Source organism: Vicia villosa, unplaced genomic scaffold, assembly GCF_029867415.1.
Source record: "Vicia villosa cultivar HV-30 ecotype Madison, WI unplaced genomic scaffold, Vvil1.0 ctg.000832F_1_1, whole genome shotgun sequence".
Classification (NCBI taxonomy): domain Eukaryota; kingdom Viridiplantae; phylum Streptophyta; class Magnoliopsida; order Fabales; family Fabaceae; genus Vicia; species Vicia villosa.
This window is the reverse complement of record NW_026705366.1, coordinates 494,940-511,955: the sequence shown is the minus strand read 5'-3', so window position 1 is coordinate 511,955 and position 17,016 is coordinate 494,940. Positions and strand designations below refer to the sequence as shown.

The following is a 17,016-nucleotide window of genomic DNA, read 5'->3' as shown; positions in this document are numbered from 1 at the left end:
TCTACATTATGCTAAAAAAACTACTAGATAAAAAGATACTGCTAAATAGATATGTACATATCTAAGGTATGGATAACCTGATTTATATATGTGCCAAAATCATGCAGCACACATAACCCCACCCTCTACCAAAATTAAATTCCAAAGTACAAAAAAAAGCTATATGATTCAGATTCTCATCAAAGGTGTAGAATTTAGATCATATCATATACACCTTTGCTGATCCAGCTATGCATGCAGTCCCATCATAAATATTTTATGGTTTTAATTATTGTTGAAGATTCTTTGTCCAGGTGATAGAATCATTCTTGGATCAAACTCATATTTTCTTTGTACAAAACTTTTCCATTTTTTAGGTCCAAAATGGTTTCTCCACTCTTCCTGTGTGCTGTAGTGGGGAAGATATAACTTATACTTAATTTCAGCATCTTTGCAAAATTTCAAAATTTCTATGTTTTGTGCATCAAAGGCTTTCCAGTTATCAAATCCACTTGAGTGCAAAAATCCAACTGCATAAAAGATATCATCCTCATCATCTGGTATTGTTGCTGACATCTTATTGTCCCACCTGAAAAAAATTAATTAATTAATTAATTAATTCCTCTTCTTAATTAGCTTTTAATTTAATTAACTAGTTTTTTATAGGTTAATTAAGAACTTACTTGTTTCTATTCATTGGATAAACCAAGACAGGTCCTGTGGTGATGTTTCTTTTTTGAATTATGTTGTTGAAAACACCTAGGTTAAAATCCATGATTCTTGATTTTGGTATAAACATGTTAAGCCATGGATGAGGAACATCCCATAGTCCTTGTGATTGAAGCTTCAACTCTCCACTTCTTACTCTATTCAAGAACTCAACAAATGATACATTTTTTTCATAATAAAATCCAGGGATATAGTTCAGTCCTTGTACCAAAGTTTGAATTTCCTACACAAACATGAAAAATATAAATTAATCCATTTGATAGCAACAGAGACATTCACCTACAGTTGATAGCGACAAAAACATTCAATTATAGAGATATTCAACTACAGAGACATTCAACCGGAGTTGATAGCAACAAAGACATTCAAATGCAGAGATATTCGACTACAATTAATAGAATCAGAGACATTCAATTGTAAAGATATTCAACTACAGTTGATAGCGACGAATACATTTAACTACAAAGACATTCAATTACACTTGATAACGGAAAATATATTTATCTGTAATTGAAATGATATAAGATATTTAACTGTAATTGATGTAATATAGACATTCAACTGCTGAGATGCAGATTCAAACTATAAATACTCGGGTTGAGGTCTAATAATTAAACTACTGGATTAAAAAAATATATTAAAAAAAAAGTAATAATTAAAAAAAGAATGTACCTTGTTGAGAGTGTTTTCAGAATGGTGATCATAGTATTTGGCAATTTCCAAACAATAGAGGACCCTATGTTGAGTAATTAGGGAAAGTATCCTGTGATGGTCGGTTAAAGGGAAGAAAGAAGATCTCCAATTATTTATGGGTCCTTGATGCATTAACACCATCCCTTCCAAATAATCCAATTTACTCTTTTTGCTTAAAATTAAACTTTCTTGATCTTTAGTAAAATCTGCAAAATCACTATACAAAAGTCTAATCCATTTTACCTGCATGACAATCAAATAAAAATTCACCATTAATTATATATACATTTAAATATCTAAATATCAAATGTATTTCATTCAAAACTTGAATCGAATACATCCAACTTTTTTAGATTTTTTTTTTTAGTTTTAATTGATTCTAGAAGCATTATAGTGGAAGCAAAAACATAGTCATGCACATGTAAAGAATACAAAATAAAGGACAACGAGGACAAAAATAATTATATGGCCCTTTTTATTGGCACAATCACTTATTAAGGTCTTATATACAGTCACAATCATTATAAAAGTACTTCTGAAATTTTTCTCCTTTTTTCAAAACAACTATTTAATTGTTTTTCATCTTATGAATCTCACATTATCTATATACATGTGGCTATAACTTAATTGTCGCATTATTTAATTTTGTATTTTTTGTTCATGGATGAGTATAATACTACACTACAAGGACAATAATTAGATGCTCTTGTAAAGTTTGATTTTGATATATGGTTGGAAGAAGAAGCTAGCAACAAGACAAAAAAAATTGTCTATTTTTTTCTTCCATTTTGAAAAGTGTACGTACCCTCTTTGGTGCTGCCTCAAGAGCTATTCTTGCCTTTGTTATTATTCCAAATTGTCCTAAACCACCAAGGACACCATGAAATAATTCTGAATTCTTCTGTTTAGAGCATGTTACAAATTCTCCTTTTCCTGGAAAAAAAAAATACCAAACAAGCAAACTTTATTTGGTATATAAATTAATTATTTGACTACAAAAATATTTAATCAATATGTATCATATGGTTTGTAAATTGTATTGTAATACATATCAAGTCGGAAAAAGTATTATATACAATTTTTTACGATAATATAATATATAATAAACAATAAATACTTGCATGCATACATATTCCTTAAAAATAACATGGTTAAAGTTCAAAATACTATTTATTATTTTAATTAAATTATTATAGTTGAGGAATTGACTTAGGTAGACTTGGACCAAACAATATATAAAATCAACCGTCAATAAAATAAAAAGAAAAAAATAGGAATAAACTATGCCGACAAATGTGAACTGTATTTAGAATTTTTCAAAAACATGACGTGGTGGAAATTACTTATTAACTTCTCCAAAATATCACAACAAGAATCTCTTAACAACCACGAAATTTGGTAGTAATAGTAAATAGGAGAAATTTAATACTAATAAAAAAAAATCCAAAACAACGTATAAGAAACTTTATAATAAAAAATAAAGCTATAAAAGTTTGGTGACAGAATCTAATGAAAGCCTTTATGATACTAAACAGATTATTATTTTTTGTTAAAGCTTAAGATATGTCTTTTTATAAAAAGAAGTTAGAAAAGTTTTCCTTTATATGTCACTGTGCATTGTAAAGCCAAAATGCACATGGAACTTCCTTAGTTTCTCCATTTCTATCCGGTTTTATCTAAAATCAAATGGATCGTGACACAACTGGTCCAGACTCTTGAAAAAATAAACCATAAATTTCAACTGTAATTTACAAGCAATTAACATCGATCTAACATAACATCAATACTGTATAGAAGTTCTGAATTTGAACCCTAGTCACAAATAATCTTAATAAAGTACAATATCAAGATATTAGAAGATGTGCCGGTAAAATAAAATAAAATAAAATAACATAAAATAAAATAAAATAAAATAAAATATCTTTAGATGTGCCGGTAAAAATTAAGGTTTTAAAAAACGGTCTATTCCTATAAAAACCGCTGCAACAAAATGATATTAGAAGATGTTGATGCCGAAACCATTATTCACTAATTTCATGATAAATAAAAAACTATGGTTAATTGACACCGCGACAACTGCAATGAGCGTTGCAACGACAGAATTTGTAAAAGCCGACGGTTATTTAAAACCTTGATAAAAATATATGTATATATTTAGATGCAAAAGGAAATGTTGATATATATACATACCAGTAACAACATCCAACTGATGAACTGTGGAAATTTGAGGTCCATAACGAAACGTTTGTCCACTAATTCCAGCATTAGAGAGTGTTCCTCCCACAGTTAAGTAAAGATAATCAGTCCAAGAAACAGGTGCAAGTCCATATTCAAGTGTTTCATATAAAACATCAATCCACAGTTGTTCCCCACCAACATCCACATAGTATCCAACCTTAGCATCTCCAAATACCTTAATCCCATCATTACCATTTTTCATTTTAATATTATTCTTCACCACTTCACCATCTCCTCTTTCTCTTAACCCTTTCATGTCCACAACGATTCCGTCACGTGCCATGGCTTGTCCGCGCGTCGAATGACCTTGTCCTCTTGCCGCTATACGAAAAGGGACAGAACTGTTGAACGACAGCTTGATGAGAGTTGCTATGTCGTTCACCGTTGTCGGACGAAACACCGCGGATGGTAATTCGTGTACGAGGTTGCCGTAGTCGGTTGAAGCTTCTTCAAGGGCTTTTGGGTTGGTTATGAGTTTTTCAGATATGTTGTTGTTTTTTGAGGATAACTCTGTGGGTAGTGAATATTTCCATTGCTCGGTTTTTCCAACGGTGGATATTAAACGTGGGATGGTTATTATTAAGAGAATGAAGTATATTGGAAAAGGGTAACTCATGGCCATTTTTTTTTTGTGTGGATGGAGAGAATGAATATGAGAGAAATTGTTTTTGGTTTTGTGATGAAGTGATGAGGTTTGGTGATGAGAGAAGGGGAAAGAGGGAGGGGGCTATAAATAGAATAGAAGAAGACTTTGCATGATAAAAGATGGAAATAATGTGTGTTTAGAGAGAGAGAGAAGAATCTTTTGTCTTTTAGGTTTAATAATTGAAAATTGCTGACTTTATTATAACTTGCAGGGAGAAAAGATTTTATGACAGTTGTTAATTCAATATATAAACCTTATTTTTATATATATTATGAACTTTTTCAATGAGATTTTTTAGTATATATATTAAGGGTCTTGCTAACCAGTGTGCTCAGGGCAATGGTTAAGCATTTCAAAAAATAAATGTTATATAGAAAATTTAACATTTTAATTTTCAAGACATTAAATGTGCAGATTACCGAGATAAATTTACTATTTTAAAAGTCTTAATCATTATCCTGAGGGCACTAGTTAGCATTTTCTATATATAAATAAACATTTTTCAATACTGAAATTTAAACATTGATTTAACATGTTTTAAAGGCATTTGGATCCTCTCATGCTCTTTCTCTCATGTTTCTATCATTCCAATCTATCATCTATTGATTCATCTTTTTTCTCTGTCTTATTTGTACTAAAAAAAATTCTTTGCGTGACATTTAACCATTAGATTGGAAAAAAAGAAAGGGCATGACCAAAAGAGCATGAGAGGATCCAAATCCGTTTTAAAGGCTATTGAATGAAGTGTGAAACTTGAGACAGTGAATATTACAATGTCTTTTTATGTTTATTAGTATTTGATCGATGTTTTATAAATAAATAGTGAGGAACTACTTATCCACACTATAGAGGTACTTACAACTAACTTGTTTACGCACTTAACTAATCTAATTAATTCTACTAAAACAATTACACTCCCACAAATTCATTGCTGTGTGAGAGAAATACCACTATAAATAACACATTTTATTTCGGACGCGAAGTTGATTTACTTTGGTTACACAGGCGAGATAACGAAATACGACATAAAAACTTTTCACCCTAATCCTCTCCCCTTCTCCTTCGATTTCTGAATAATCGATGGGATAGTTGAAATTGTCATGGGTTCGATCCCAGAGAGATCCTTTTTAGAATTTATAAATGGCGAAAAAACTTATCCCCTCGATTTTGATATTTAACCAACAAGTAAAACAAGCATGAGTTTAATATATCTAATGTGGATTGTTTGTATCATTTAGCCCTAGACGAACATAAAACTTTTCAAATTAATTTACAAAATAATTATATGAACAATTATATCTGAAGAACAAATTACACTAATAATGATTTTCGAACATCCTATTACTCATGATTCATCTCTTGTTCTTTAATGGTTAAAATCTCTCTAATGCTTCTAGTTCTTATTCAATTTTCTTTCATACTTGTTCATTCAACAACTAGAAAAACAGTTTCTCAACAAAAATACAGCAACATCAACAATAAACATATAAAATCAATCTTAATAAACCTATAACGTAATTATCTCAACAAAAAGCAACAACATAAAACATCAATCTCAGTTTAAACAACAACAACATTAAACCTTTAACGGTTCTATAAAAGAGCAACAAAATTAATGATGTTAGACATACCAGATCTAGGAAGAAGAAGAAGAAGAAAACGAAAAAGAGGAAGAATAGTCCCAAACACATATCATCTTTATATTTACTTTTTTCAGGAGTTGGAGGATAATATGTGTTTATGGAACTTGCTGTTTAGAGCTCATCGTTAGGGCTATGTGGGTGATATTTTAGTTGCTGGGATTCAAAGCATGTACCTTGAATTAACTTACCCCTCGATTTTGTAGCAAAACCAATAGGTAAACTAATTCGAAACATAAATTAAAATTGTTGGAATTACCTGAATTAGTTTACCCCTCGATTTTCTCGCAAACCCACATATTAGTTTTAAAAAGAAAAAATATGGCGCATTAAGGTATTATACCTCAGTATTCTGTTAGGTAAGGTGAAAATACACTACAAGAAAAAGCATTTTTTGCCAAGGGTGTAACCCCTCACTAAGTCAAAAAGCCCCTCACGAAACAGAATTTTATGATGGGGACAACTCCTCTAGCAAAATAGGTCATCGCAAATTCTTTGTAAGGGGCTTGTCACCTCACTATTTTGCTTGGGGATTCCCCCTCGCAAAATGCGTTCATTAATTTTCCACCCGCAACCACGCAGGTGTAGGCACAAACTACTGCGGTAATGTGGCGCACTATTTTGTCAGTAGCTAGCATGAGGTTAAGCCCCTACCAAAATGACATGCGTTTTGAGTTAGCTTGGGGTTTAACCCCTAACAAATTGGAAGTTTTTTTTTACAAGTTAGCCCTAACTATTATTCATAATATGATATAAAAAATATTACAATTATATTATTATTATTAATATAATAACATAATTATAAAAATTTGACATTAATATAATAAATAAATATATATATATATATATATATATATATATATATATATATATATATATATATATATATATCAACATATAATTAATTTATTAAATAAATATAAGGCTTAAATGCACTTTGAGTCCCCCTATTTTGACATTTTTAACTTTTTAGTCTCCAAACTAAAAAAGTCAACTATTAGGTCCCTCATTTTCAATTAAGTGAATTTTTTAAGGTCCCTTATCACTTACGTGCCTTTTTAATGACATGGCAACTAATATTTGGTCCAGTCACTTGCCACGTCATTATATTTATTTGAAAATGGGGTTTTAATTCTTAACTTAATATTTAATATTTCTAAAAACATTTTTATTTTATTTTAGGGATTAAAAAAACACGTTAAATATGTTATACCACTTTCACTTTTAGTCGTCTTCTTCATCCTACATCGCCCGTGTTCAGAACCTAGGGCAAAGTCACTTCCAACTTATTCTTCTTCTTCATCCTTCATCGTCTTTGCTTCTTCTTCTTTCGTTTTCCACTTTGTTTTTCTAAAGATGTCTCAATGCACAAAAACCAGTAGTATCGGAGCTACACATTCATGTTTGTTTCGAAGCGAGTGTACGTGTGGGCTTAAATCTTCATTGATGACCTCATGGACCGATTCGAACCCAGGTCGACATTTTTTTAGGTGTGGGATGTACAAGGTAATGCCATGGTTGCGGCAACTGAAAGAATACATTTTTAGGTCATATGTCTGTAGCAGAAGGAAATTATCATACTATATATGTGTTGTTTGCAGGTACAGGGTCATAAAAGGTGTAGCCACTTTGTTTGGTACGACGATGAATTTTCTCCAAGAGCCAAGAAAATTATTTCTTCACTGCAGAAAAAGTTGCATCAAGAAAGGGCTAGAGTGGATGAAGCTAATGTTAAAGTAGCAGAAGTGAAGATGAAGTTGAATGCAATGAACTTACTGACGAGATTCTATGTTTCAATGACATTTGTTTTGGCAGTAGGACTTGTGATGCTAAATAAAATGAAGTAGGATTTTAGTGTTTTTAGGGCATGTTTAGAATTGGTGATTTTAGGGCTAGGGTTAGTGATTTTACTTATGTTTAAGGTATGTTGTCAGTTGGTGTAAACTTGTTTGTATCTTCTGCTTTCTTGTCAAATGTAATGGATTTTGTGTTTCAAATGAGGTTGTGTTTTAATTGAAGTTGTGTTTCATAAAATTCACTTAAATTGACAGGTTCTAATATATAATTGAATTGATAGAATTCATAACATAGAATTGAATTGATAGAATTCATAACATAGAATTGAATTGCCAAAATAACAATTTCATAGCTTGAATTTACCAAAGCATAACATAACAAAATAGCATAACAAAAAAAACATGACAGAAACTTGTTCAGGAATTTGCCAAAGCATATATAACAAAATGACATTCAGTATGCATATTCTAAACAAAATAAACACCACAGAAACTTGTTCCTAGAACTACTCTTGAGTTGGCTGTGTTGCAGGAGGACCTTATGTTGCAAGTGAACTTGTTCCTTAATATCTTTCCAAGCCTCTTCATTTAATGCTTTAAGCCTAATTATTGCTCTCTCCCAATCTGGGATGGTAGTAGCCCTAGTTGCACTACAAAAGACCTCTTTCAAAACCAACCCTGAATATTTCTTCTTCCAATTTCCATACAGCTACTTTACACGCAACCTTTGCTCAACATGTTCACTTATACCTTGAACAACTGGTACAAGTCCCTGAAAATATATACATAAATCAAAGTTACAATTAAAAGAGATACGTAAACATAAGTTAAAACGATATGCACACAATAATTACCTTTTGTTGATCTGAGATAAAGGCATATGAAACCTTGTTAAATGACTGCAAGTCCTCAAGGAGAAGATTTATGAACCACTCCCAAGAATCCTTAGTCTCAGCTTCTACAACACCATATCAAATCCCTCAACATCTTTAGCAAATCTTAGTACATCCCTATCATTTTCTATAGTTGTCAGACTCCTAGCAAAACTAAACCTGGGATTTACATACCAAATACACTTGAAACTTGTATATCCCACCTAATGAATCAATTTCTCTAGCTCTATGTATGATATATAATTAACATCCCGTGCCTAATTCAATTCTGTTACATCCCCATCTAGGTACCATTTAACATGACTGTGAACAAGTTTACCACAATGGTGAATCCTTAGCCTAACTTTTTGTTTAATAGCTGGTCTAAATAAGTCAAATTTTAGGGTTAGGGTTTCAGTTTAAACAATTTTTTGGTTTCACACATTGGGACCACAAACAAATCAGTACAAACATAGAAAATTAGGGTTTCAAGGAGTTGGGACCACAGACATAAAAAATTGGTATAAAACACATTGGGACCACATACAAGACATAAATGGAGAAATACGTACCTGAAGCAAAACTTTTCATCTTCTTTCAACTTTGATGACGGTGGAACTGGAAACATTGCAAGGATTCACAAATCGAACTTGGTTAGGGATTCTGTTTATGCTGACTGCATGTTGAAGGTGAGCAATGAGTAATAAGCAATGAGAAATCGGACTTGGTTAGGGATTCACTCTTCATTTTGGAACGTAACTGAAGAAGAATGAAGGTGACAATGGTATAACATATTTAAAGTGTTTTTTAATCCCTAAAATAAAATAAAATGTTTTTAGAAATATTAAATATTAAGTTAAGAATTAAAACCGCATTTTCAAATAAATATAATGACGTGGCAAGTGACTGGAACAAATATTAGTTGCCATGTCATTAAAAAGGCACTTAAGTGATAAGGGACCTTAAAAAATTCACTTAATTGAAAATGAGGGACCTAATAATTGACTTTTTTTAGTTTGGAGACTAAAAAGTTAAAAATGTCAAAATAGGGGGGACTCAAAGTACATTTAAGCCTAAATATAATAAAAATTTTCATGTTTAAATTTAATGACTTATTCTTAACATAAATTCACTTATAAATATTTATTTTAATGAAACTTGTATTTTTTTATGTTCACAAAATTTCCGAAAAAATACATATATTTTTTTAAAAAAAAATAGATAAATGTGACGTAGATGAAGAAATCAAACAAGCACCTTAGATTTGAATCCCCTTGCAAAAATTGTAACCTTGATGAATATGGTATACAAAAATAAGAAATGAAGAACACAATTATGGTTAGAGATTTGATATAAACAAAAATATGCAAAACAAAAAGACGATAAATAAAAACGTAAAAATTTACCTTCAAGATCTATTTTTGGAAAGAGTAGAAGAAAATGGATGAGATTATAGTTATGAAAGTATTGAGATAGAAGGATGAAATGAAGAAATATTGAGAGACAAAAAAAGAGTTAAAGAAGTTGTAAAGATTGAAGTGAAAAGGGGAATGGTGATGTTGATTAATATTAATGGTGGCAATTTTCCAGGGGACTCCCCACACAATTTTGGCTTGGGGAAGCCCCTGGGAAAAAAAAGACAATGATGCAAGCGTATAATTAAATCCCCTGACACGATAGCTGTGATGTGACCAAGTGGCAGAAGAATCTTAATGTTGCGTGGGGTAGCCCCTCACTAATATAACTTTAGTTATTTGCTTGGGGTTGCCCCTGGCAAATGACCATATGAAATGACGCCCGTTTTCATATCCATTGGGTTGCCCCTCGCAAAATCCAATTTCAAAATTTCAAAATTCCTTCCTTTTGTTATGTGAAGGGGCTTTAATAGGAAACTCAATTTTTTAATTTTTTTTTCATTTGTTGCGTTGCCAGGGGCTTAACCTCAAAGAACATATTTTTATCTAGGGGCTTAACCCCTGTCAAATTTCTCTAGCAATACAAGGATTTCTTGTAGTGATATTGTGATAAAATGTAGTATTTATAGTAGTGAAACAACATTGATTTTGGTCCTTAATTCTTGAAAAACAGCAGTTGGTAATTCTTTTGTGAGAGCATTTGTAATTTGAGCTTAATCGAGTACATATTTTATGATGAGTTTGTTTGTAACTATTGTTTAACATACAAAGTAAATGGAAAATTTAATGTCGGTTTGGTTCTAGCATGAAGAATAGGATTATGTGACAACATGACTTGCACATAAATTATCACACAGCATATTTGGAGATAGATAATTGATGTTTATTTCAAATAAGAGTGACTCAAGCCATATTAATAGATAAGTGATGTGTGATAGAGCCCAGTATCCAACCTCGGTGCTTGATATAGTCGTAAGTGGATGCTACTTTGAACTCTAAGAAATTAGATTTTAACCAAAGTAAACACATGAATATGATGTATGTCTTTTGTCATCCGGACCATTTGCTTAATCTGAATCATTACAAGCTCTTAGATATTTTCTAAAGTGGTTTTCAGAGAAAGCATTACACCATGTCTTGTAGTACCACATAATTATTTTAGAGTCCTTTTGACTACACTTTAATAAATTTTAAATTTATCATCCATAAGCTAGCACACTTTACTAATAAATAGGCGATATCAAGTAAGGTTAATGTAACATTGTAAAGCTCCAATTGTTAAGTGGTGCAATGAAGGATCTCACATTGTGTCTGTTCCATGCCTGTTCAATTTGTAATGACTGAACACAAGAGTGTTGACACCATTAAAATTAACCATGTTGACTTTAGATAGTAGATCTTTGGGAATACTTTGTTTGTCTCAAAAGCATGGAGTCATTTATGAAGGATAGAAAAACACTTAGAAAGGGGGGTTTGAATAAGTGTGACTTTAAAAACTCTTAAGATAAAAACAAATAACACAGTTATTTTTATCCTGGTTCGTTGTTAACGAAACTACTCCAGTCCACCCCCTTAGAGTGATTTACCTCAACTGAGGATTTAATCCACTAATCAATCTTGATTACAATGGTTGTCCACTTAGAAACACTCTTATTCTTCTAGAGTATACTGATCACACCTTGATCACTCTAGGAAATCAACACTTAGAAACTTATAAGTCTTCTAGAGTCTATTGATCACAACTTGATCACTCTAGGAACCTTTTACAAATCAATGTAAAATAAATGTTTACAAGAGTATTCAAATGCTTCTTAGAAAGTTATAATCACAACTGTGATATTTCTCTTAAGTTCTAAGCTTAAATCTCACTAAGATATTACAAGTGAAGTGAGGTTGAAGATGAAGTTTGAGAGCTTTTGAATTTGACAACGTTTCTGTATTTTTGCGCAAGAGTTGTGTATTCAGCTTGTCATCAGAACTTCTATTTATAGGCGTTTGAGATGATGACCGTTGGGAGCATTTAATGCGTTGCGTGTTTCGTACAGCTCTGTATTTAATGTTTCACTCTTTTGTCAACTACCTCGAGCCTTGCTTTTATTGCTTCTACTGACTTTGCCTTTTGTCAATCAGCGTAGCCTATCATCTTGTTCTTGCTTCTGATCTAATGTTTATAGATACAACGTTTTAATAATCAGAGTCAAACAGCTTGGTGCAGAGCATCTTCTTGTCTTCTGACTTTGAAGTGCTTTAGCGTGATACCATAAGAACTTCAGTGCTTCTGCTTCTGATCTCATGTTCTTCTGATGCTTCATAGACCATGTTCTGATTCTGCTAGACCATCTTATGATGTCTTGCGAGAGCATATTCTGATGTTGCATACTTGAACCTTCTGAGTTAGTGCTTCTGGCGCTGAATTGTGCGTACTCCTCATATAATTCCTGAATTGGAAAATGTAAAGGATTAGAGTACCACATTGTCTTATACAAAATTCATATACATTGTTATCATCAAAACATGAATATTGATCAGAACAAATCTTGTTCTAACAATCTCCCCCTTTTTGATGATGACAAAAACATATATAATTGATATGAATTTGCAATCAGAATATCAGATGACCAAAGACAATTACACAGTTATAGCATAAGCATATAATTAGAATATGTGAATATGTCCCCCCCTGAGATTAACAATCTCCCCCTGAAATAAATACTAGAAGAATTTATACATAAAAGACATCCCTGAGTATTTTCCATTTCGGTAGAGACGTTCACTTTGCCTAGAACTTCAGGACATTCAGAGCTTCTGTTTCTTGCTTCCAATAGGACAACTTCAGAGCTTTGAATTTCTTCTTAATGCATAGCATGCTTGATTGTATCAGAATATTCTTGAATGTATCAGAGCATCTTTACATCCTGAAATGTTTCAGAACAAACTAGACGAAAATAATCAGAGCATGAATGGATCAGAGCATTCTTTAGAGAAAGAACAAGTATCAGAGCAAACTTTGATAAATTCTTAAAAAGAATATGTATCAGAGCATATGAGAGAAGAAAATGTATCAGAGCATATTCTGCCACGAGAATATCAGAACATTCTTCTTGCTTCTGATCTTGAAGCTTCATAGCACTAAGCTTGCTTCAACTTTCCAAGAACATGCTTCTTTATAGAATTGTTTTTCCTCATGTATTTGCTTCTTATGTTGAGCTTTTTCAGAATATCTTCAACCCTGCAAACAATCTCAAAGACATAGAACTTGCAAATAATGTTAGGAATGTTGAGACTTAATCCCAGCAACTGATATAATAAACCAAATCAATTATCATGTTTCTCCCCCTTTTTGTCATAACATCAAAAACATTTAAAAAGATTCAGATGATAAAACAACATAGAGTGAAAAAGATAAAATTTCATTGATTCAACAAAATATCAGAAGATACAAAAAGATAGAAGCAAATGCAAGAAAACAAGAAAACAACTAAGACCAAGACACATTACGACTAGCCTAGCTTAGAGACTATTTTGGCCAGAAGGTTTTGAATATCAGCAGTGCTTTCGGTCTGCGTCTTCATAAACGATTGAAACTCATTGTGAGTATTCTCATGCTTATCCAGACGAGAAGCAAGATCAGCTTGATTCTGTTGAAGAGCCTTCATGGTATTCACCAGAGCAGGAGTAGGGAGTGCAGCTTCTGAACTCTGAAGAGCCTTAAGAATTTCAACCAAATTCTATGGAGGTGTAAGAGCGGAAGGTTCTGATGGGTATTCAACTTCTGGATATACCATATTTGGTGCCTTAGCAGAGGGATTCTCCCTTAACCAGTTGAATATTGACTGAAAGTCTCCATTCAGAACACTATAATGGGGCTTCCACACAACCATAGCAAGTGGATGCACTTCCTCGAGCTCATCAACAAACTTCTCCTCCTCAAGAGGTATGCAGTTTCTGATGGGATAGAAGTAGAAATCTTCATAGTCTCTCAAGAATCCCAAAGGGCCAGGAGCTTCTGCTTCAACAGCTTTTCGAAGCTTCAGAAGATCAGAGAAGAACTCTCTTCTGAAAGCCCTAAAGAGGCTCCTAGTTGCCACATAAACCGTCCTGGCATTATGTGAAACTTTCAAGGCTTCCAAACTTTTATGTACCTTTAGTTTCAAAAATTCAAAACTTACACCAACAGAAAGTTCAGGGTTGGGGGTTTTGAAACAAGTGGAAGAAGAATCTGGGTTCATAATGAAGTAGGGTTCAGGTTCTCTATCAAGAGAGAGCAAAGATTCTGCTTCATCCTCAGATTCTAAGTTAACAAAAGCAGGGTCAGGCCGAGGTTTCGGAGTGAAATTACAAGCACGGAATTGAAAAGGAATGCAATATGTTTCTGAATGAACAGGATTACAGAAAAACAAAGATTCAAATGCATTTAATGTTGAGTGACGTTAGGGTAAAACGTGATATTTGAAATGATTTGCACAGTTACCTAGGGCGGCGTCTCATCAATTGCACGAATGCTTGTCCAAATAGAGTGAACACGTGTTCAACTTCTGGAATAGCTGGTGACAGCTGTTTTGGTTTAAAAGAGATTCTGAATCAACTTAGACATATGAAACGTTAGTAATAACAGAACCAGAATATCTAACTGATCAACAACAGAACTTCTTATAAGAAAATAAAATAGATCATTTCAAATCTAATCCATATGTCAGAACTTCTCATCCTTTAATTCTGGGCATAAATCCATACTGATATTCTTCAGAATGAACTTTAACCTATCTTCAGCAAGGGGTTTTGTAAAGATATCAGTCCATTGATGGTCTGTATCAACAAAGTTTAAAGAAAGAACACCCTTCTGAACATAGTCCCTAATGAAATGATGTTTAATCTCAATATGTTTTGCTTTGGAATGTAAGATTGGATTCTTAGATAAACAGATAGCAGAAGTATTATCACAGAAGATAGGAATGTTACTCTCATATATCTGATAATCTTCTAGCTAACTCTTCATCCAGAGCATCTGTGTACTACACCCAGTAGCAGCAACATATTCTGCTTCTGTTGTGGAGAGGGCAATTGTAGCTTGCTTCTTGCTGTACCAGGAGATCAGGTGACTTCCAAGAAATTGAAAACTTCCAGAAGTACTTTTCCTTTCAACTCTATCTCCAGCGTAATCAGCATCACAATATCCTACTAAGTTGTATTCTTCAGATCTTCTGTAGACTAAACCAACATTAGTAGTACCTTTCAGATACCTCAGAATTCTCTTAACAGCTGTTAAGTGAGATTCTCTAGGATCTGATTGGAATCTTGCACACAGACAAACACTGAATAAAATATCAGGTCTAGAAGTAGTAAGATATAGAATAGATCCAATCATAACTCTGTAGAGCTTCTGATCTACCTTCTTACTTACCTCATCCTTATCTGGATCCCAAGGAAGTACTTGAGTTCTCCCATCGTGCTCATTTCAAACTCAGCCTGCATAGACTTAGCAAACTCCTTTCCAAGTGTAGCATTAGAGGTTCCAAAGATAATATCACCAACATAAATTTGGAAAATTAAAATATCCTTTTTAAAGGTTTTACAAAAGAGAGTAGTATCCACTTGTCCTCTAGTGAAACCATTATCCAGAAGGAAAGAACTTAATCTTTCATACCAAGCTCTAGGAGCTTACTTCAATCCGTATAATGACTTCTTTAGTTTAAAAACATGTTCTGGAGACTTAGAGTCTTCAAAACCAGGAGGTTGGTGGACATAGACTTCCTCATCTATATAACCATTTAAGAAGGCACTCTTAACATCCATCTGATATAGAGTGATGTTATGTTGAGTGGCAAAAGAAATCAATAAGCGAATAGATTCTAACCTGACCACTGGTGCAAAGGTTTCTGTATAGTCAATACCTTCTTGCTGCCTATAGCCCTGAGCAACCAGTCTGGCTTTGTTTCTTACAACTTCTCCTTTTTCGCTTAGCTTGTTTCTAAAGACCCACTTAGTACCAATGATGTTAAATCCTTTTGGTCTTGGAACAAGATCCCAGACATCATTCCTTCTAAACTGATTTAGTTCTTCTTGCATTGCAATTAACCATTCAACATCCTCTAGAGCTTGATCAACAGAAGTTGGCTCAATAAGAGATACAAGACCAAATTGACAATCAGCATTGTTCTTAAGGAATGCTCTTGTTCTGATAGGATCTTCTTTCTTCCCAATGATAACATCTTCTGAGTGAGCAGAGTTGAGTTTAGAAGATCTTCTAATAGTTGGCTCTTCAAAAATTCTGAGATTATTTAGTGAAGCAGCAACTAGATCTTATGAAGCTTTGCTTCTGGGTTCTTCAGCTTCTGAGTTAGAGATTTCAATATCTGCAAAATTCTGAAACTGCTTTGGCTTTTCAAGACCAAGCTTATCATCAAATTTGATATTGATTTATTCTTCAACAACCAATGTTTCAGTATTGTATACTCTGTAGCCTTTTGAGCGTTTAGAATATCCAAGAAGGAAACACTTCTGAGTCTTAGAATCAAACTTACTCAGATGATCTTTAGTGTTCAGAATATAACATATACATCCAAAAGGATGAAAATAAGAAATGTTGGGCTTTCTGTTCTTCCACAATTCATAAGGAGTCTTATTAAGAATAGGTTTGATAGAGATTCTATTCTGAATATAACATGCAGTATTTATTGCTTCTGCCCAAAAATGCTTAGCCATATTGGTTTCATTGATCATGGTTCTGGCTATTTCTTATAGAGTCCTATTCTTTCACTCTACAACTCCATTTTGATGTGGAGTTCTAGGGCAATACCATTTTCTTTGAAATAAATCTCAAAGAATCTGTTCTCAAATTCGCCACCATGATCACTTCTGACCTTTATGATTTTACACTCTTTCTCAGATTGGATCTGAGTGCAGAAGTCAAAGAATACTGTATGAGACTCATCCTTGTGTTTCAAGAACTTTACTCATGTCCATCGGCTATAATTATCTACGATGACTAATCCATATTTCTTCCCTCTG

At 32.9% G+C, this 17,016-nt stretch overlaps 1 protein-coding gene across 1 annotated transcript; it reads right to left on the bottom strand.

Annotated features, from left to right (window-relative positions):
- Positions 1-4,405, bottom strand: LOC131631486 (cytokinin dehydrogenase 3-like). Its single transcript, XM_058902281.1, has 5 exons — positions 3,592-4,405; positions 2,207-2,334; positions 1,381-1,644; positions 663-931; positions 1-568 (listed from the first exon to the last, which is right to left on the bottom strand). The coding sequence occupies exons 1-5, from the start codon at positions 4,259-4,261 to the stop codon at positions 265-267; spliced, it is 1,635 nt and encodes a 544-aa protein (XP_058758264.1). The 5' UTR covers positions 4,262-4,405; the 3' UTR covers positions 1-264.
- Positions 4,406-17,016: the final 12,611 nt, after the last annotated feature.